Source organism: Pygocentrus nattereri, chromosome 28 (assembly GCF_015220715.1).
Source record: "Pygocentrus nattereri isolate fPygNat1 chromosome 28, fPygNat1.pri, whole genome shotgun sequence".
NCBI lineage: Eukaryota > Metazoa > Chordata > Actinopteri > Characiformes > Serrasalmidae > Pygocentrus > Pygocentrus nattereri.
In genome coordinates, this window is record NC_051238.1 from 17,682,426 (window position 1) to 17,703,948 (window position 21,523).

General features: G+C 39.5%; 2 protein-coding genes across 4 annotated transcripts in view; one reads left to right on the top strand and one right to left on the bottom strand.

Moving 5' to 3' along the window:
- Positions 1–9,438, bottom strand: part of osbpl9 (oxysterol binding protein-like 9) — a 41,869-nt gene extending 32,431 nt beyond the window's left edge. The window contains exons 1-3 of one of the 2 annotated variants that reach the window (XM_037535726.1): positions 9,288–9,438; positions 7,023–7,073; positions 4,857–4,935 (exon numbers count right to left, since the gene is read on the bottom strand). In XM_037535726.1, the coding sequence (XP_037391623.1) occupies positions 4,857–4,935; positions 7,023–7,073; positions 9,288–9,398 (241 nt within the window). In that variant the 5' untranslated portion in view covers positions 9,399–9,438. The remainder of the gene's footprint in view (positions 1–4,856; positions 4,936–7,022; positions 7,074–9,287) is intronic. The other variant, XM_037535727.1, reaches the window with a different exon arrangement.
- A 1,044-nt stretch (positions 9,439–10,482) lies between these two features.
- On the top strand, positions 10,483–20,197 carry si:ch211-198n5.11 (methylcrotonoyl-coenzyme A carboxylase 2). 2 transcript variants are annotated; one of them, XM_017693555.2, is made up of 13 exons: positions 10,483–10,575; positions 11,247–11,579; positions 13,249–13,445; positions 14,236–14,414; positions 14,504–14,584; positions 14,759–14,937; positions 16,162–16,354; positions 16,446–16,537; positions 18,124–18,280; positions 18,830–18,952; positions 19,227–19,351; positions 19,519–19,600; positions 19,973–20,197. In XM_017693555.2, the coding sequence occupies exons 1-13, from the start codon at positions 10,556–10,558 to the stop codon at positions 20,057–20,059; spliced, it is 1,848 nt and encodes a 615-aa protein (XP_017549044.1). In that variant the 5' UTR covers positions 10,483–10,555; the 3' UTR covers positions 20,060–20,197. The 2 variants fall into 2 exon arrangements, with proteins under 2 accessions (XP_017549044.1, XP_017549045.1); XM_017693556.2 differs by having other exon boundaries at positions 19,554–19,600.
- The last annotated feature ends 1,326 nt before the right edge of the window (positions 20,198–21,523 follow it).

Consider the following 21,523-nt stretch of genomic DNA (forward strand, 5'->3'; position numbering starts at 1 on the left):
GATTACAATTAAAAATGATTTCTCTGTAAAAAAAACAAACAAAAAAAAACATAAATAAATAAAAAAATTTTTTAAAAAAACAACAACAGAAAACCTGTTCACTTGAAACCCATTTATGACACACCAATGGGCAGGTGCAGCCTTCAGTTCTTTTCAGGGACACTGCAGCAAATGTATTGTCCATGGTAATTGACCGTACACTACAGATGTGGAACACAAAAAAAAGGCTGGATAATTCCTTTCAAGACTGCCCGGGCCTGCGCATTGTTTTTATGAGTCAAGTGGCTCTTCGGTAGGCTGGGCTGCTGAAATAAAGTGGCTTTCAGGCAGGCTGATATGGGGCCATGAAAGAGCCTTATGAATTATAGATGCTCCCTTAAATAGCAAGTACAGTTCTTCTAAGCTGCCACTGCACTCCTCAGCTGCTTAGGGGGGGAACCCTAATCAAACTTAAGAGCCCTGCTCGCACAATATTTAATGCTCAGCTTAAACTTCAGGGTCATATCGGAACATGAGGATTCAACCATTTCAGCCAAATGGAGATGAAAACTTAAGGGCCTAAAAATACGATGAAAATTTGCATGTGAGCTGTTTGGAGCTGGTTAGAAGGACAATGTTTTGTTATCCAATTTCTCCTCTACTTCCTCACCCATCAAATGAAACCATTTCATTCCAGCACACCAACTTAATGTAACAAAGGACTGATTGAGCACAACCATGTGTTGGGTTATAACTACAATTTATATTGAGCTGCTTCAAGGAGAGAATTGGAAATGGTTACATGAACAGACCGGCATACACAAAATCATGACTTGCAGTATTAAATTTTATTTATATTTATTCTAATAGTAGCAAGGCAGTGACTGACCCACTTATACCAGCACAACACACACCAACACACCACCATCACGTTAGTGTCACTGCAGTGCGAGGGTCCATGGGGGTCCTGAACACTGAAGAACAGGGTAAAAGGGGGCTAACAAAGTATGCAGAGAAACAGATGGACTACAGTCTGTAATTGTAGAACTACGAAGTGCACCTATACAGTAAGTGGAGCTGATAAAATGGACAGGGAGCGTAGAAACATGGAGGCGGTCATAATGTTATGTCTGATCGGTGTATATTTGTCAGTATGTTAGTGTAACCATTTAAAAACCTTGTCCTTATTGCAGGTCAGTATCTGCAGTTACTATCAAATACTGGGTTTATCTAATCAATACTTAAATTAAATCAGCTGGTGGTGGAACCAAGCGAATCAAGGGGAAGAAAAAAATAATTCTTTTTCAGCTTCTAACCAGCTCAAAAATATAGTTTTACCCCAGAGGCAATGCAGTGCACAGCATGTCTTGCTATTTCTCACCAGATGCACTTCACTGGTGTTGCATTGATTAAGTTAAGCTTTTTCTGTTCACATTTAATTTTTTCCAATAATGGATAAATTAATAAAACTTCCTTTTTGTCTTTTCACTTTATCACAATATCACGCTTTATGTAGACATTTGATCAAAACTTTCAGCTATTAACTGATGCCTCAGTTATTTCTCTCATCAGCCCAACAAATACTAGAACTTTCTAGTTTAAGTGCTAGTTTAATGCTGCTGCCTTACTGCCATGGCGCAGTCGTTTTTGAAATGCTACATTGATTAACATATGAATGTATAGTTCAGCTACCGTGCTTGGTGTAAAAAAAATGGCTTCTATGCTGAATAAATAGTCAAATAAATAGTTTTAAAGTATTAGCTGACGTTTTGTGCAGTACTGTACATGCTGTCTTACACAACACAAGACTCCAGTGTGCCACATCAACAAAGACTGGTGCTTCATTTTTCCTTTGCTCATCCCATTAGCACTGGTTGGCTGAGTCACTTAATTGCAGGTAGCACTGCACCTTGCCTGACATTTCTCTGTGCCACCACAGCACATCCACACCTGCTCAATACTAAGCACTGCTCAGCATTCTTACATCTCTATTAGAGATGTGCAGACACAGCCCTACCAGACAATTTCTCCATCACTCACTCACACATAGCACAGCACTGCACACCAAACACAAAGATACACACCCTCCTTGTTTCTGAACTGCTCTGCTCCGCTTGCCAAAATAAAAGTTCAGGGAAAAATTTAATTTACATAACTAGCCTCATACCCTGATGTAAATGATCGGCCAAGAGAAATCTGGCATCTTTAGTTTCTAACTGGAGTGGTGAAGTTAACACTGCTAACAAACACTGGAACACAATAGTCACCTAAATAGCATACACTGCTTTTTTTGTATTGCTTTGTGAATCCCAGCCCTGGTGTTGCCTTTTTTTAAATAATGCTAAGCTTTAAATCACATCGGCAAGTCCTTGCAACCTTAATGAAGACCTGCAGTTTGAGGGCTGAGAGAAGTCTTGGGGATGTATTTTTAAAGAAACGATTTGGGCTAACAGAGTTCTAGTGTGTCTTGTAACACCAGTTTTTTAAAAATAAATTTAAAAAAATAAAAAATAAATAAAAAGGAAGGAAGAACTGGACTATAAACATGTCTTGGCTGATTGGCTACATCTAGGGAAAGTGAAAAACTATCAATTTGACTTTGTCAAATTGTTTAAGATTTAATCCCACTTGATTTAGGAGGTACAGATTTGATTTGATTTTTAATATTCAATTTACAGAGCTAAAATTAATAATTATGATTACATAAATAAAAGGTCCTCAAACAGTACTTTTTCAATGCCTGCTGTATCAGCTGTCTACAGGCCTAAAATTGTAGCTCTGAATTAAACAGCAATTTCAGAAATTAAGTCTTAGCTTCAGTCATTTTAGCGCTAGCACATGCATAACATAAGCCATTCTCTCCCTTTTGTCCACTTTATCCTGACAGGATGTACGTACATACCTGCTTCTGATCAATGACGGAGGTTTCCACAAAAGATGGCAAATAAGAGGCCCTCATAAGACGCTGAAAGGCATATTAAATTTCAAAACACTGTTTCAAATTATAATTTCTTTTTATTTTTCTATACTACACTGAAATTGTTACACCCTTACTTATTGTTACACCCTACTGAAATGCAGCTATTTCCAGAGAGAAGCAAATTGTTCCTTTTTCGCAGGAGATGGGAGAGGTGATGGCAGAGAGAAGGGTCCCTAAGGGACAGACTGGCCGGGTGCAGATGGAAAGATGGATGCATGGAGTACCTTTCACTGCTCTCTGAAATCTAAGCCTTAGCTGCAGACTCAAGGGAAATCGGAGAGATAGTGAAGGAGACGTGATGCTACACAATATCACGGGATTACGTCTGGATGCAGCACTTTCACTGATTTCAGCTGGTCTCATTCATGGTGAAGACCTCCTTAGAAGATAAGGGATGACTGTGCAAAAAGGCCTTTATTAGAAAGTCCTTGCACTGTACTGAATTTCACAATACATGGTATGACCGGTCACATACTGACATGAAAAGAGAAGGTCACATCATTCTGAAAGCTTGTGAATCAGCTTTCTGTAATGAGGTCAGGTTAAAAAGGTAGGGTACGCCTATTCTGACACCAACATGAACCATGTGACATGACTGAACCAGTAACATGCGCTAAAAACAACCTACCAACTGCATTTCAACAGCGACTGGGACTCGATCAAACTATATCATCACTGTTATATCAAAACCTCATAACTCCACATGGGACATGTCAGTTGCCCATTACACACTGCAAACATCTGATGAAGAGCAGACTAACAAACATGTCTAAAATACATAAAAAACACCAGTTTTTCCTCTTATAAAATCACTATTTTGAAGATACAAGGCTTTGTTAGCAATGATATACAGATACAAAGGAACATATATGTTTCTAGGTTTCAGCCATCCAAAAACAAACACTACAAATGCATAATTAAGGCATAAACATGCTACATCAGGCTCAAAAAACAACTTGTACCAGTAGTAACAGAGCGAAAGCTGTAACTGCAGAAGCTCCTTTAGCTCCAGCACCAAACATGCAGAGATGCATCACCTTACCCTTCCTACTGTACAGCCACAGCAGACAGTGCCGGAACATGGCAATGGATGAGGGCATGGGGAGAGTGAGCAGAACCCCGGGGGAAGGGTGTGGAGTAGTGAAAAATGGCGTGAGAGGGTGAGCGTGTGGAGAGCTAAAAGCCAGAAAGACCTGGAGGACGGCACCCAGGCTTGTGTCTTCCCTCACCAAAGCACTACCGGATGAGGGGTGGGGAGAAAGGAGAGAGGGGTGGAGGGCTGAGGATGACAAACAAGAGTGCACGAGCACCTAGCGGTGACGCTCACACTCCAGCTTCTCCTGGGCTGAAGCCTCTAAACGCTGGCCATTCCTGAATGTGCAGCAATTTGTGAGTGCTCTCATTAATACAAAAATAAAAAACGCATCTCGATAAGGGAAGGGAAAGCAACACTCATGCTAATGTTCTCCCAATCCTGCAGGAAAAGCTTTGTGCTGCTCAAATCGCTGGAATAAGCTTACTAAAAGCACTGGGCACTACGTGTGTCGGATGTGTGCAGTGCAAATGTAAAAATGTGTGTGTGCGTGTGCGAGAGACGGATGCTGGTGCAGTGATGGTATAATCCGCTTTAAAAGCGGAAAAAGAGCATCGGGGGGGTGGATGCGAAGGCAAGGAATGATGATATATATGCGAGAGAGAGAGAGAGAGAGAGAGAGAGAGAGAGAGAGAGAGAGAGAGAGAGAGAGAGAGAGAGAGAGAGAAAAGCCGGCTGATGGTTTCTATATAAACAGCAGAAACAGCAGTTCTAGAAGAAGCTTTTAGGGAAGGGGAGGACTAGAACAAGTGGAAAAATAGAAACAAAATGAAAAGAAAGGAGGAGAAGAGAGAGGGGGCTTACCTTGAAAATGGAAAGTCTTTTGGTCTACAGTGATGGTGAAAGTGCTGTCGTCCTCGTCATCGATGCCGATCACTGCTCCCTGAGCAAGCAAAAAAAAAAAAAAACAAAAAAAAAAAAACAAACGGAGCGAGAGATAGTCAGACGGAGGGCCACGTCATTCTCTCTCGCTTTTTCTGCCCCACTCTCTCCCTCTCACACACACACGTGAGAAGAGGAGGGGGAGAATGGGTGGAGCAAGGGATGTGGGGACAGGGGACAAGAGAGAGCAGGAGAGAGAGGGAGAGAGAGGGAGAAGGAAAGATTGAGACAAAGAGAAAGAAAAAAGAAGAGGAGACAGAAACAGAGACAGAGAAGGACAGACAACAGAGGGGGGGGGGGTGAATGCTGCAGGATTGCTCATGTGAATAACTGTCTCAATCCCACAGCAAAAATATCACACAATTTTAAAGCCTACCACAAAAAGAGAATACTTTGATGCTTCAGTCAGGTTAATGTGAGGTTTGACCTCTTACAAGTTTCGTGTAAATCAGTTTATGCGTTTGCCTGTAAAATAAAGCAGAAATTGTGAAACTGACAGTTACCTCTCCAAGAGGAAGTTTGCACTGTAGTTCTATTAAAAGGGGTCATTTACACAACAGCGTCAAGCACGCGCATAACACCAAAACTACTTTTCAGCCCTGCAGAATTTTACAGAATGGCAGGTAATTCTAAGCATATATCCTTCTAAAGATATAATGTGCATGGGCAGGGGTACAATAACAGTTCTCAAGAGGGATGCACAATGATATGATTCCTATATCTGCTCATAATTCCCATATCTCTGCACCTTTGATTCTCAACCATATAACACAGACATGATATGATTAATAGTAGCCTGCAAATATCATAGTACTTAATAACCTAGTGTTATTCTGTACAGTATGTCACCTGGATCAGTACCTGCATGGGTATATATTTACAACAACTACTTTAATTATACTTTTTTTGCATATTGTTTATGGGTGTAACTTTATTTTTTAAAAGCGGTGAAGGCAAAAATTAAGCCAAGGCAGGAAAAAAAATGCATAAAATTTCAATATGTTTTTGACAGACAGTGGTAGGGCAAAATCAGGATTTTTAGAAAAAGTATTGTTCCCCAGTAAAATGTGTGTGTGTTGTTTAAGCATCTTGTCAATTCTGAAAACTGTATAGCTCCTTCCTAATATATGCATAAGATTTGTACATGGCATTGCAATTCTGTAGCATTCTTCAGGATTGGGCTAATCCAGTTTCTATCTACCCATATTACAGCCTGAAATACACCACAGGCTTAAGTCAAGTAGACTGGTTTTCAGAAGAATACATAGTCAAAAACATTAATAATGACAAAAGTATAAAATAAAACTTAACTATCAAAGTTCATCTTTATTGTCCCTTATCTCACCCCATGAGAGCTGTGAAGTCTTTGCTTCAGTACTGCTATGCATCAGACTAAAGATGCATAAAAGTCTAGACCCATTTCAACATTACTGATTTTCTAAAGCTGAAAATGCTGCAGCCAATTGGGTTTAAAACATTCAAATCTGCATTCTGAATTTAATCATTTAAACATATCCGTTTCCAAAAATACAACATGAATGAAACACTATGGTTAATAAAAAAAATCTTCCAGTGCTCAACAAACGCAACATTCAACATGAAGCCAGTCCATCCTACATTCCCCAAAACAGATAACGTGGAAAACATCTCATAAACAGCTGTACATACATTTCATTCTCAGAGAGCAAAGCTGATGTGCCACCTAGTGGCAAAGACTGTTTACTTCAGCACAGACCTAGTGAATCTCTCCACAAAACAATTATTTTCATCCAGTCAGATTGACCGTCAAAGACAGGAAATGGCTTCTAGAGTGGTCAGCACAAAGAGAAAGAAATGCTCATATAACTTTTTCAAACAGTAATTGAAATGTAAACCTATCTTTTTTTTTCAACTCCGATCAATCATGAGGTTAAAAAGAGACAGGGCAATGTGAGAGCATCAGCCAACAAAGCACAACTGAATTAATGCTGTTTAATCACTTCATCACTGACTATTCAACCGCATTATTAAGATTCTTGAGCCCATAGATTACTGCAGTTAAAAAAAGGTGAATTTAACTGCAAGCATGAGTCAAATCTGCTTACTTACCCTCAGTCTGACACAGCCTCTTCTGGACCCACGCATCATCTTGTCTTTCGACTGTGCAAGGGGAAGCAAAAAAAGCACAACAAGATGTAAGTTTGGCATGGGTGAGCGCTACAATTTTTTAGGTTAATGAATCAGTAAATTGATCAACTTTTCAAGAGCAAGAGGGAAAATGCAAGGAGTGTCCTCTCACCAACTAGTCTTTAACATTTATGCCAGTGATGTGGTATATTCTAACAAACTCCACTAGAGCTGCCACCACATCATGCCTTCTCAAGACAAGAACACTTCTTTTTAAGAGAACAAGTATAGAACGGCTACATGAAGCATCTTCATCTTCAGAGTGAAAATCATTTCAACACAGAAACTCATCAACTCTGTGGCAAAACTACACACATGCCGGTCATATATACCTGATTAAAATGAGCACATATAGAGAACTGATTTCTATAGGTGGTCAAATAACTCCCAAATTACAAAATACTCTCCCCTGTCTATTTGGGCCACCTCCTGTCTATCTTGATTCAAATCTCTGGTAAAGGCATATTTGTTTTCACCATGCAATCAGTGTTCCTCCTGTCTGTGAATGTAATGTCTAAGTGCCTACTGGTCATGTTTTTTGTTGTTAATTGTGCACCTATTTCATTGCCCATGAAATTTCATATCAGTGAATCTAAAATTTCATTCGGCTGTGTTATTCTGCATATGGTCATTGCATGGTCTTTCAGACATCTTTAAGAGGCAGTAGAGACACTTTGGAAAAAAATACGATGGCTTAGTGACATCACTGCGTGCTTGCATTTTGCTCACGTCATCCAGAACAAGTGGTCTAATGGCTAAATCAATGTCCGTTTCCTGAGCTGGAAGAGTGAGAGAATTGACCGTTTAAATGTTGACCTCCAGGCTCAAATACCAAGACGCGCTCTCTGCAGATATTTGGATCAAGATCAGTCTCAACTCCAGCTGGGTTATACAACCACCTCTGGATCAAATATCATTTTGCTTTAGAATTGAGCAGAGTGAATCATTCAGTTCTTCACCCAACACATAAGTGAAGAGACCTTGATTTACAACAGCAATTCCTGCTACGTCAGATCCCTGCAGTTATCTGGTTCTCTAGAAGACGATGTTTTTTTTCCTCAGACCATGCTGCTTCTCCCCAGAATGGCATTCAGTGGTGCAACATAAGACTGCGGTCTGGACAAGGACAGATTAGGATTATTGACGCAATGTATGACAAATTTAAACTTGGTAGCATCATCAACTTGTCATTTTATGACATTCTAGTCTTTACCCATGCGTCCGTGTACAAATCTTCTCCCAGAAGCTTTTACTGGATTATGTGTGTTAATGCCGTCTTTGGTTAGAGTATTGAAGAGTATTGGTTGGTGAATGAACAAACAAAACCTGGCATAACAACAACAACAAGAAAGCTATGGCGATCAGTCTTTTGATTAACTGTCTCCTTTCGCCTATTTCTGCATACTTTTTTTCAGAGAAAGTGAAGGAAACTAGTCTAACACCGCATGCTCCTAAATCTCCATCACTACTAGCTAGCGACCATTGACTGGTTTGTGGTTCAAATTTCCAGCCCGAAACAAAGCAGGACGGCAACTTTCTCAAAACCAAAAAAACCTCACGTTATTACAAGCATATCCATACATCGTCGAGCGTTCATTATTTTATTACACAGCTTGATGTGGAAGAAGGAATGAAATGCTGATTTAAAAACAGTTCTGCAACAGACCAACCGACAGCATGGACGGTGTGGCGTTGGTCAGCCAACGAGCTCCATGACATCTTTATCACTTTTGTTGCTAGCTCACTATTACCAACCGTCACCTTAGCGCGAGCGTACAGTCTGGGTCTTGGTTCATGAATTAAGCTGATAATGAGACAAGTTTGGGAGCTCGAAACGTGTTTAGTGAAATCTGTTACGCGTCTGAGAACAGACAGACTCTGTCACATGACGCAAAGACCACCACCCTTCAATTTCTGCAAACTAACAGTATCGAGCCCCTGGTATTATTTAATTCGCTGTGGCCTCGCTGAAATTCTGGGGCACAACACGGACCATTCTAATGCTGATTGGCTGAAGCGCTCCTTAGTAAGGCTGCAATTGGCTGTTGTCTCTGTCACTCAAAAAAAACGCCCCACCCAACCGAGATTCCCCAACTCCTGACGGCCCTCCAAACGCTCCTTCCGCTGTCGGCTATCACTGATCTGAAACAAAACCATGAACAATTCTCCGTTAGAAACAATACTTACGGTGTAATACGACAGCAGTCCCGCGTTATAATCCAGGACAAACCACCGATACTGCCAACCCTTCATCAGGTTAGTCCACTTGCTCAGCGGCCCTTCCATGATGGACGCCATCTTTGCACTTAACCAACCAGCGGCTCGGGGGGAGGGGCGAGAGAGGAGGAAGAAAACACGAGAGGACCGACGTCACATTTCAGAGTGCCTGACAAATAACGCGAACATTATCAAAAACGAAAGTGTAGTTTTCGTAGAAGGAAAGTGTGTCGTAACCTCAGCCACACTCAAAAATGTTCTTCTTCTTATTTTTTGTTGTTTCCACTACATACACTACATAAAAAAGTATCACTTAACTTAACACACGTTTAATTTTTCAAAAAGAAGGTTCCAAAATAATTGGAATTGAAATTGGAATAAATCTGAAATTCTGTAAACTGTTGTAAAGTGTCCTGTGGGTTTCTTATAAAGTTAATGAAAGCTGTTTGCAATGTTAAATCATGTTTCTGGTTTAAGGTTTAAGAATAAGGACCAGAGAGCTTAGTGTTATCATCACAGCAAATGAAGGTCCAGGCATACAAGAGGAGTTACAGGGGCACTCCAGACAAAATAAAAGTTTAATCACGATTCCATGGACTTTCTAAACACCAAACACTAGAACACCCCCCGCCCCCCTTGATGATGTGTCTAAGGTATAGACTGTGCAGTCTATGACTGAAGGTAGGAGGAACAGATACATGATGGCAGGAGGGCAGGCTGTTTAAAATGCTTCATTTATTCCCACTGGCTGGCTAAGGCAGTAAGAAACCGGATAGCTAAGCCAGGTACTGCAGTAAGAGAACTTTGATGGACGGAAACACAAAAAGAACACAAATTCGTAAACGTCATACTACGTTACATGACAAATAACATATAGAATGCTAGTTTTAGGCCGGGATGCCTCTTTAACTTAACAAAAAGTGTCAAAAACAACATTTTAAGAGCGAAATAAAAATGCTTATTTTGAAATAGTTTCACTTTAAAACAAACTCTGTTATAAGATTTGAAATGTAGATCAGAACTGGATGTTCACTGCTGAAATGTGGAAATACTTTCTCTAAGTAATACCACAAAAGCAGTGATTTTTTTTCACAGCTTAGAAATCGCATTTAGAGCCTAAAACGGGGACGAGTGAGGTGGATGTCCGCTGAAGCGTTTCGCCTTGTGTTTTGTTTCCCTCCGGACGTGTTTGGAGGTAACACAGGACAAAAACAAATAAGTGCAGAGTTTCGTTAGTCATGTACCGCTGCATGTCGAGGTAAGGCTGTGTAGCTGGATATGATTTCAACGATAATTTGTATATTGTATGTTTAGCTTAATCAACAATTATTGATCATTTATTATTGATATTTAGGGACACGATCAAATGACCTTTGACACTGCGTAAAAGAGCAAGAAACTGCTATGGATTTTCCACCCATACTCAGGAAAAGTGCCCTTATTCATTGTGAAATAATGAATCAAGTAAAAGTTTCGCACTTTGCACTTCGTTTTACAGATATCTTGAATCGGAGTAAAAAAAAAAAAAATATCACACCAAAAAACGTATCCTAAAACGGTACTAGACATTGTTAGTACATCCAGCATCTGTCAGCATAGGAACTATGTTTACTGGGTGTCATTTTTCTCTTTATTATTATTATTATTTTGGTCTAATAAAAATGCTAAAGCTTCAGAGTGAAAGGTTGAAAAGCAGGCCAGGCTGAACCAACAGAACATGAAATGAAAGGAATATGTAATAGAATGAGTGAAAAATAGATTACATTCCTCACAAATATACTTAAATAGACATAAAGGTGTTATGATTTGGAAATACCCAGGTGCTTAAATCCATAAAAAATTTTACTTGCATGCAACTGAGTAAGAATAACTACGTAGTAGTGCCGCTGTTGTGCTGTGAATTAGTTGTGGATCTTCTCTTTTCAACAGCTTATACTTTTTGAAGAGAGGGAGGAGCCTAACAAACACGTCATTCTCCAAGCCACTGTCATGGATCACAGAAAATAAGTGCATACCAGCAGCTTTTAACTGCTTTTTATGCCATGGCATACAGTTAACCTCAACCAGTCCAGTACCTCATGGAACACTAAAAACTCAGCTGCGAGGTTTGACACCCAGACCACCCATACCCCGCTACATGAGCTCAAGAGCACCCAGAAGAAGGTTGCCAAGTGCCTTTCCAGTACTAGACGGTGCATTTCAGCCAATACATAACCATGTATTTGAAGAAAATGCACGTAACAGCCAGGTGTGTCTCAAAAGGTATGAGTGTGTTACACTTGCTGACTTGTTTGAACCACTTCACTTTAATAGCAGCTCATTTTTACAATGTAGAATATATAGTACATAGTCATTGAATATGTATTAAACATGAGGTTATTTACAACCCCAATTCCAAATAAGTTGGGACACTGTGTAAAATATAAATAAATGTAAAAGAAAACAGAATGCAATGATTTGCACATCTCATAGACCTATACTTTATTCACAGTAGAACATAGAACACACATCAGATGTTGAAAGTGAGACCATTTTACCATTTACCAAATTTTACCATTTCATGAAAAACATTACCTCCCTTTAGAACTTGATGGCAGCAACGCATCTCAAAAAAAGTTGGGACAGGGGAAACAAAAGGCTGGAAAAGTAAATGGTACTGATGAAACACAGCTGGAGGCACAATTTGCAACTAACCCACATGACTGAGTATAAAAAGAGTATTTTAGAAAGTCTGTCAGAAGTAAAGATGGGCAGAGGTTCACCAGTTTGAGAAAAACTGCATCTAAAAATTGTGGAACAATTTCAGAATAATGTTTCTCAGCATAAGACTTTGGTTATTCCACCATCTACAGTACATAATATCAAAAGGTTCAGAGAATCTGGAGAAATCCCTGTACGCAAGAGGGACAAGGCACACAATCAATATTGGATGCTCATGATCTTTGAGCCATCAGGCAGCACTGCATTAAAAACAGGCATGATTCTGTACTGGCTCAGGAACACTTCCAGAAACCATTGTCTGTGAACACAGTTCGCCGTGCAACCCGCAAATGGAAGTTAAAGCTGTGTCATGCAAAGAAGAAGCCATATGTCAACACAACCCAAAAACACTGCTGTTTTCTCTGAGCCAAAGCTCGTTTAAAATGGACTGAGGTAAAATGGAAAACTGTTCTCTGGTCAGATGAATCAAAATTTGAAATTCCACAGACGCTATGTCCTCCAGACTCAAGGAGAGGGACCATCCAGCTTTTATTAGCGCACAGTTTAAAATCCTGCATAACTGATGGTATGGGGTTGCTTTAGTGCCTATGGCAGCTTACCCATCTGGTAAGGCACTATCAATGCTGAACAGTATATAGATACATTCAGATGACGTTTATTTCAGGGAAGGCCTTGCATATTTCATCAAGACAATGCTAAATCACATACGCATCCGTCACAGCAGCATTGCTTCACAGAAAAGAGTTCCGGTGCTGAACCGGCCTGTCTGCAGTCCAGACCTTTCACCAATAGGAAACATTTGGCACACCATGAAATGAAAAACCCAGCAAAGAAAACCCAGGACTGTTCAGCAGCTAGAATCCTACATCATACAAAGAATGGGACAACATTCTTCTCCCAAAACTCCATTTCCCAGACGTTTACAGACTGTTGTTAAATGAAGAGAGGGAGTACTACGCAATGATAGATATGGCCCTGCCCCAACTTCTTTGAGATGTGTTGCTGCTATCAAGTTCTAAATGAGTTAATATTTTTCATGAAATGATAAAATGGCTCACTTTCAACATCTAATATGTATTCTATGTTCTATTGTGAATAAAATATGGGCCTATGAGATTTGCAAATCATTGCATTCTGTTTTTTTATTTACATTTGTTTACATTTTACACAGCTTCACAACTTTTTTGGAATTGGGGTTGTATTTGTTCAGGTACATGGAACTCAAAAAGAAAGTGTTGAATGGAGGAGGTGTAAATGCCATAGCTCATCATACACAGAAGAACAAGAAGGTTCTAGTCAGAGACAGACTACGCATGCTGTTGGATGATGAAGATTATCTAGAACTGTCACCATTTGCTGGGTTTGGTTTACCCTATGGAGACATTCCATCAGCCGGCTGTATCACAGGTACTTTATTGCACTGGTAGGAAACTACAGAATTGGTAGGGCATTGCAATAATACAACAACCTGATTAGTTGAAAATTATTCTGCCCATGCTGTTAACAGCATATTTTTTTCACAAGATTTACAAACCGTTAACCTAACTGCTCTTTAAACTGCTCTTGTTAAACTGCTGCCTCAGCCTTACCACTCACTTTTATCTGTTGCACTTTACTTTCTGCACCCAGCCACTTAACTGTGACTTTATGTACACAGTCACTTTAATCTGTGCTTTGTCAGCAGTTTTTTTAATCTAAAAAACACAACTATTGTTGTTTCTTTGGAACAGCTCGTCTGTTTTCTCTGTTGTCCTGTGCTTAAAGGTTTTTATTGAATACTGTCTAGAAGAGCTTACTGTATAGTGTTTGTATAGTTTGTGTTTTTTGATTGTATTGTCTGTTTTTATTGTATTTTCTGTCATGCAGACAGCATTGTTGTCTGATGCTGTTCTCTGCTGCTGTTCTATGTAAAATGTAGCACAATGTCCTGGGGAAAGTACAATTTGTTCCTCTTCCAGCACATCTATAATGAAAAAAATGACAATAAAGCTGACTTTAACTTAAAAAACTAAACTGGAATTAGCCTGTTAGCAGAATACAATTTGTCCAACAAGATGGACTGTAAAATCCTTTACCATCTACCTGGAATGAAACAACATTCAGGTTAACCTGGCAAATATTGAAAAAGCTGAGCTGAACCTGATATTGTGTCTCCTTCCCTCCCAGTATATAATCAGTTTTACTTTTTTCCTTACAGGTATTGGTAAAATAAATGGACTGTGGTGTGTGTTCATTGCTAATGATGCCACAGTGAAAGGAGGCACAGCATATCCTATTACAGTAAAGAAACAGCTCAGAGCACAAGAAGTGTCCATGCAGAATCGTCTGCCCTGTGTGTACTTGGTTGACAGTGGTGGTGCATTTTTACCACTTCAGGTAAGTGGCACTTACCTGAAAAAATTATTTTAAACCAAACTGTCAGCATTCCTTACAATAACATTTGCAAAAAATTACTGTTTTAACAGTCAGACATCTTCCCTGATAAGAACCATGGTGGCCGCATTTTTTACAATGAAGCTGTAATGTCAGCAGTGAAGATTCCACAGGTATGATGAATACAAAAGAAACCCTTTTTCTTGCATCCTTTTTGTACAGGTGCACAGTCTTGAAAGCTGTCTCACAATGTTTTTATGAATACTTGGGTTACTTTTTTCACAACTTTACAATTTGTGTGAAGTGGTAACCAAACCATTAATGCTGTGTTTTCTTGTGACCTGCAGGTGGCATTAGTGTGCGGATCATGCACAGCTGGTGGAGCTTATGTCCCCACCTTGGCAGAGGAGGTAGTGATTGTGCACAGTATAGGCACCATATTTTTAGCTGGTCCACCCCTGGTTAAAGCTGCTACAGGTGAAGAAGTGATTCCTGAAGATCTTGGAGGGGCAACATTGCACTCTGAGTGAGTGAGGCATTGTTCCAGCTCTCTTAAAGCATCGTTCCTTGGTGTCCTGATTTGGACCACTAGAAGCAGAATTGTAATTTAAAGTGTGTTATGCGATTTTATTGTGAATTGAGCCATGAGGAAGTAGAATTATTGAAATAATTCAATGTTATTAAATAGTTAATAGTTATCTAATTGGAGAAAAGAACAAATGAAAAACTACTAACAACATTTAGAGTAATTAGAGAGTAATAAGAGAATTCAAAGCCCAGGATTATTTTTATATTTAATGCCATTTTTAAATAGAGTGGACAGCATGACTTTAATTAGATAAGTTGGCCCCTAAAGCAGTGAAAGTATTAGCAACACTATGGCAGTGTTTGTAATGGGTGTTCCAGTTCTTTTCAGTGAGTCAAATCAGTTAGCTCAGCTCATCTACTATAGCAGTTTTTTTCCCCAAAAATTAGCCTATTTAGCATCACTAAATTTTAAAATAAAATTTAAATTTAAAAATAAAAATGGCCTTATGTTTGTTATTAAAAGCTGTTTAAATAAATGTGAAACTACAAAGGCGATGTAGTAAAAGTGAGCACAATGCATGTGAAGACACAATGCAAGATCAAATGATTTAGGTGCGTAAGCAAATTGTTTAAAATCATATATCTCAGCAATAACTGTTTTTCACAGTAAAAGCAATACATAACATTTGAACATCAATGCAGTAAAAAGTAGCAAGACTTAGTTGAGATGCTGTGGGCTAGTTAGATAAACAAAGTTTGATGCCTGACATCTCAGTGTTTTTGAATATCAAATAGATTTGTTCAATTTCATAACCCTAACCTGATTCAGTTTAATTAAGGGCTGATCGAGCCAAACTAGGTATTGAGTGACTTTAGCAAGAGAAACCCAAGAACCAGACTGAGAATTATAACTAAAGTCCGAGGCAGGGGTAAAAAGATATGCGGACTATCATTACCATTCGTAAATCTGGAAGAGCACAGGCTATCTAGTTACCAAATTTACATTTACGGCATTTGGCAGACGCTCTTATCCAGAGCGACTTACAGTTTGATCATTTTACACAGGTAGGCGAAGTTGGTGTTAGGAGTCTTGCCCAAGGACTCTTATTGAACCCCAGTCTACAGCGTAGAAGGCAGAGGTGTTACCTACTACACTCACCAAATCAAGAAGTAACTGCAGTAAGTTCTCATATATGCCCTTATTCACACTGCCCTTGTTCAGAGTGAGCGGCTGTGTGGACCATTTTGCTGCTGTGGAGAGTGAGGGGTATGAGTGCACCAGGAACATCATCTCTACTCTCAACTTTGAACTCCCAGAGGAGAACACCACTGAGGTGGAGGAGCCCCTATACAGTGCTGAGGAGCTTATGGGCCTTGCACCAAAGAGCTATAATTACAGCATGGATGTCAGACTGGTGAGGTTTACGTGCAGTTACACACATTCACTTTTATTCCAGAAAAAAAGAAAGTTCAAGAACATTTGTCCCTCTATCCATGCACTTTTAGATCGTTTGTCGCCTGACTGATGGTAGTCAGTTGCAGGAGTTCAAGGCTCGCTATGGTACAACTCTCCTTACCGGATTTGCCAGAATTGAAGGGTAAGAAGTATAGCTTGGCAGTATACATAGCATACAGTATGGTCTCCTTCATGGATCTTCAAAATGTCCTGTCAATGTTTGAGACACTGAACAAAGACCAATGTAAGCATATTAAACAGTTTACTAAGTAAGTGTAAGCCATTTAGATATGCTTGTTGTGAATCATATCCATCTTCACATAGACCTGGATGAAGAGTTTTGTTTATGGTGGTAAGCTCAGGTGACATTTCAAGCAAAAATGCTTTTAATCAGCTCAGAAATATGATATCAACAAATATTATACACAGGTTTGGAAGGGTTACTTTAAAAATGTAATATAAAATAACATAATTAGTAATGTGCAAACATTGTGTACAAAGGAACTATGTAAAATGCAAATATCAACTTTAGTAATTTTTGTAAATATAGCTAATTCTAAATTTGATGCCTGTAACACATTCCACAAATGTTGGGATGGGAGTAAGACTGGGGAGTTTGTGAAGTGATCAAAAACACCTCCTTGGAACATTCCACACATAAACATGTGAACAGGTATCAGGTGATCCTATCATGATCTGTACAAGAGGAGCATTCATAAAGGACTCCGTTGTTTATGAGCAAGGATGTGTCAAGGTTCTTTGCAAAAATCTGTGTGAAGGAATAGTCCAAAAGTTTAACAACATTTCTCAATACATGACTGCAAGCAATTCAGGGCTTTTACAGTCCACAAACAATATAATTGCTGCAAGATTAAAAGAATCTGGAGAAATCTGTGTGCAAGAGGCAAAGCCGAAAAACAATGAATGCCAGTAACATCTCAATCTCTCAGTTGACATGCTTCCATAATCTATATACAGCACATACATATTATGGAGCTGTATATGCTGCCATCTAGACGACGTCTTGTCATTCTGCATGTGTTACAACAGCATGGCTTCATTAGTAAGAAATGGAAGTGCTAGATTGACCTGCCTGCAGTCCAGACTGGTCTCCTGTTTAATTTGTAACCTAATTTATGTTACCAGTACTGAAGTAATAAAGTTACCTTTTAATGTCATATAATTAAATAAGCACCAAACGAAAGATGGGACATGATATATACAGAGGTTCACAGAAATAAATCAGGTGATGTATCATAGTGCGTGCTTTATCTGTGCTGTGTTCAACCAGTTTGGTGGATATGAGCAGAAGTAAATAGAATAGAAAATACATGTAAATGCACATTCAAAAAAATACATTTTTATCATCATACATGTCAATGTAAATACACCTACATGCTACACACATGGGTACACAAAATCAAAAGTACTATATCAGTACATATCTAGTGGAAGGTGGAAAATGATGGGTAATGCCTGGAATGAACAAATTTCCAAAGCACAGTACCTGCCACTCTTTACACTTGGCAGAAAGAGAAAGGTTCACAGAGAGGGTTCCTGACGTTTCTAGTCTACAAAACGACACAGGTGGCAAGATCAAGATCATGTCAGTAAAACAACACGGTGGCTTCTAGAAAGATTTGTGCTGAAGCTTACAATAAAAAGATACTTACAACAACACACTGAAAGAACAGTTGTCATTTTATTTCCTAATTCCTGTTTTTCCAGACATCAGGTTGGCATTGTGGCGAACAATGGGGAGCTGACGTATGAAGCCTCTCTGAAAGGTAGCCATTTTGTTCAGCTGTGTGATCAGAGAGACATCCCTCTAATCTTCCTGCAGAACACAGCCCCACAGCCTGTCCACACTCTCTCACAAGCCAAGGTACAGCAGCGCTGCCAAAGGATGGCATTAATAATCATAAAAGCAAGCTCTTATGATATCTCTGCTCTGCCATTATAACACCAATTCAGTTGTCACATTGGTGTAGAAGATATTTGGAGAATATGTTTTTGTGTTAGCTCCTCTTTACATACTGAGAATATGTATGTTGGCTTCTCCTTACCCTGTGCAGATACCATTGAGAGGCAGCTCATTGTCAGCACTGCAATAACACTGACATAGTAGTGTATTTTACACGGGTACCTACTGTCTACTCTCTTAGACACTGTTAGTTCACCTTAGATAGGTGTAAAGTTAGTGATGATAGCTCTGCTGTTGCTGTACATTGTTAGTCATCCTCTGGTCCTTTGTCAGTGGTCAGTTTCTGACCATCAGTTGTTGTTCGTTAGATATCTTTGGCTTGGTTTGGTTAGTTTCAAAACTGCTTATCCAGTGTGGAATGGACAGAGGGGATATTTATATCTTTTATTACTTGATTGCTTGATTGATTTGTCTCATTTTGTAATCTATTTATTTGTTTCTGTCTCCTAGGCAGAGATGAACACTAACAGACTCAAAGCGCAGGGATCCATGATGTCTGCTGTAGCCTGTGCTTCTACTCCTAAGATCACTGTGGTCATTGGAGGCTGTCATGGTGGTGACAGCTATGCCATGGTCAGCAGTACAAAGTCTTGGATGGGCTCTGAGTACAATGTTATTAGTTATTACCCATATAACTATAGCAGGAAACCCTTCAACTGCCCAAGACATAACAGCAAATTTTAGCTTTCATTCTGCACTCCTGTAACTTAAGAGTTGATCTGCTAGTTTCCATTGTTTTCCTTTTATTTGCTGAATAATAATCTTTAGGATGTAATACCTGTTTGTAAACATTTTATTACAGTTGTTAAGTTTTACTACATTTCTTTTCATTTTCCTTTTGTTTTAGTGTGGAAGGGCTTTTGACCCCAACTTTCTGTTTCTATGGCCCAATGCTCGAGTGTCTATTTTGGCTCCAGGTCATGCTGATGCTTTAGTGCAAGAAGAGAGGGAGACCGTTCACATTAATGAGCAGTAAGAGGCACTAATTGTTTAAATGTTCTGGTCGTTCACATGATTGCTATGCAGACCCACAATAAGATGTAAGGAATTATACATTTAATGATGTACCTGCTATACATTTTATATTATTGGATAAAATAATTGTTATATAATTAAAATAATTAAATATTTGTATGAAGGCTGAAAAAGGAGAGCACTGCGTTCTTCTCATCAGGCAGGCTCTGGGATGATGGAGTGATACTTCCACAAGACACCAGGAAGGTAAAATTCACCATGCAGAAACATAAATGCAGTGCAGTCTGATACCATGAGAGACTAGTAATGCAAACTTTTTTCACACTATGTTTAGTAAGAAATTGTGTAGCTCTGGCTATACAAACTCAAATTCATATGACATTCAAATAATAGGGAATGAGGAATTTACTGACTTTAGCAGTAGCTCATTCAGCTCATTAAGACTTTGTAACCAGAGGCCAAGATTAAAACCAGATGGTGGAAACACCCCAGTGGTAACTGGGCTGGATGGCTGAGAGAAACCTGGTATACAGGTTTCTGGTATACAAGCATACAAAGACTGTTCAAAAGTCCTTTATTACCTAATGCTGAGTTATTTTATTCATTTTTTTTCTTTAGGTGTTGGGCAAATGTTTGAAAATCATCAAACAACAGGAGTACCAGCTGTCTAAAGAGAAGCCGAAATCTCAGCTTTTTCGACTATAACACCACCTCTTAACAGGCATATTTAAAAACATTTTATATGACAACTTCCATTTATGAGGACTGTACTGTAACCTGTCAGTGGCCAGTGGTGCATTATTGCTTTTTGTGCATATATAAAAATGAAATAATATATTAGTACATATTGTATGTCTTTTGTTCTCCTGTTAAAATTAAATCATCATCAAGATGAAGCTACCAAGTCTTGTCTGCAGGCCTGGAGGGATTTGATTGGGATGTGTAGAACTATGCAGCCAGAGAATCTCTAAATCTGGTCTCTAGAAGCACCAGTATAAGAGTGCTTACACTGACCTTCCCATATTGATAACCTGTTTTCACTCTGAAGGTTTGCAGGGTCAGAATGTTATTTTAAAAATGTGTAAATGTGGGATTTTATTTACAGACAGTTTTATACATTGTTTATTAATAATTGAAGGCAGTATATTTAGAACTGAATCACTAGAAAATTCGCAGATCTGCTGGAACTCCATGTTGTGGCTATGAATTCTGGGCTTTCTGAGAAAGGTTTAACAGTGCCTCACACCCCTTCCTACTATATTGGAAATTCCTGGCACATTTACATTACATTACATTACATTACATTACATTTAGCAGACGCTTTTATCCAAAGCGACTTACAAATAATGAGGTACATAGAACAAACATAGTCAGGCCTTAAAGGAGGCCAAAGGGTAATAGCGGGGTAGAGAAGGCAAGGAGGGCAAGAAGGAGATGAGGTTGGTAGTGGTTAGATTGCAAGAGGCGATTAGAGTAAGTGCTCCCTGAAGAGCTCTGTCTTCAGGAGTTTCTTAAACATAGCGAGGGACGCCCCTGCTCTGACAGTGGAAGGTAGCTTGTTCCACCATTGGGGAATCAAGTATGAGAACAGTCTCGATTGCTTTGTGTGAATGTTTGGCAAAGCTAAGCGACGTTCATTGGAGGATCGCAGCGGCCGGGCGGTGCTGTAAGCCTTTAGGAGCGAGTGCAGGTAGGAAGGAGCCTGCTCTGCTAACACCTGGTAGGCAATCGTAAGAGTTTTAAATTTGATACGAGCAGCAACCGGTAACCAGTGGAGCTCAATGAGCAGTGGGGTGACATGCGCCCGTTTTGGTTGGTTAAAGACCAGACGCGCTGCAGCATTCTGAACCATCTTCAGTGGTTTTACAACACAGGCCGGGAGGCCCGTTAGTATGGCATTGCAGTAGTCGAGGCGTGAGATGACCACTGCTTGTACCAAGGGTTGGGTGGCTCGTTGTGTTGTGAAACGGCCGTATCTGTCTGATGTTGTACAGCGCAAAGCGGCAGGACCGAGCCACCGAGGCAACATGGTGCGTAAAGGAGAGTTGGTCATCTACCATAACCCCCAGGTTCCTAGCAACCTTTGTCGGGGAGAGTGAGAGTGAATCGATGGTTATGGTGAAGTTGTGTTGAATGGATTGTTTAGCTGGTATAACCAGAAGTTCAGAC

Excerpts from the sequence above, each read along its gene's own strand:
- si:ch211-198n5.11 (XM_017693555.2), top strand. The coding sequence starts at position 10,556 with ATGTACCGCTGCATGTCGAG. Across the intron at positions 10,576-11,246 it reads ATGTACCGCTGCATGTCGAG|CTTATACTTTTTGAAGAGAG; the intron begins GTAAGGCTGTGT and ends TCTTTTCAACAG. Across the intron at positions 18,953-19,226 it reads GTGGTGACAGCTATGCCATG|TGTGGAAGGGCTTTTGACCC; the intron begins GTCAGCAGTACA and ends CTTTTGTTTTAG.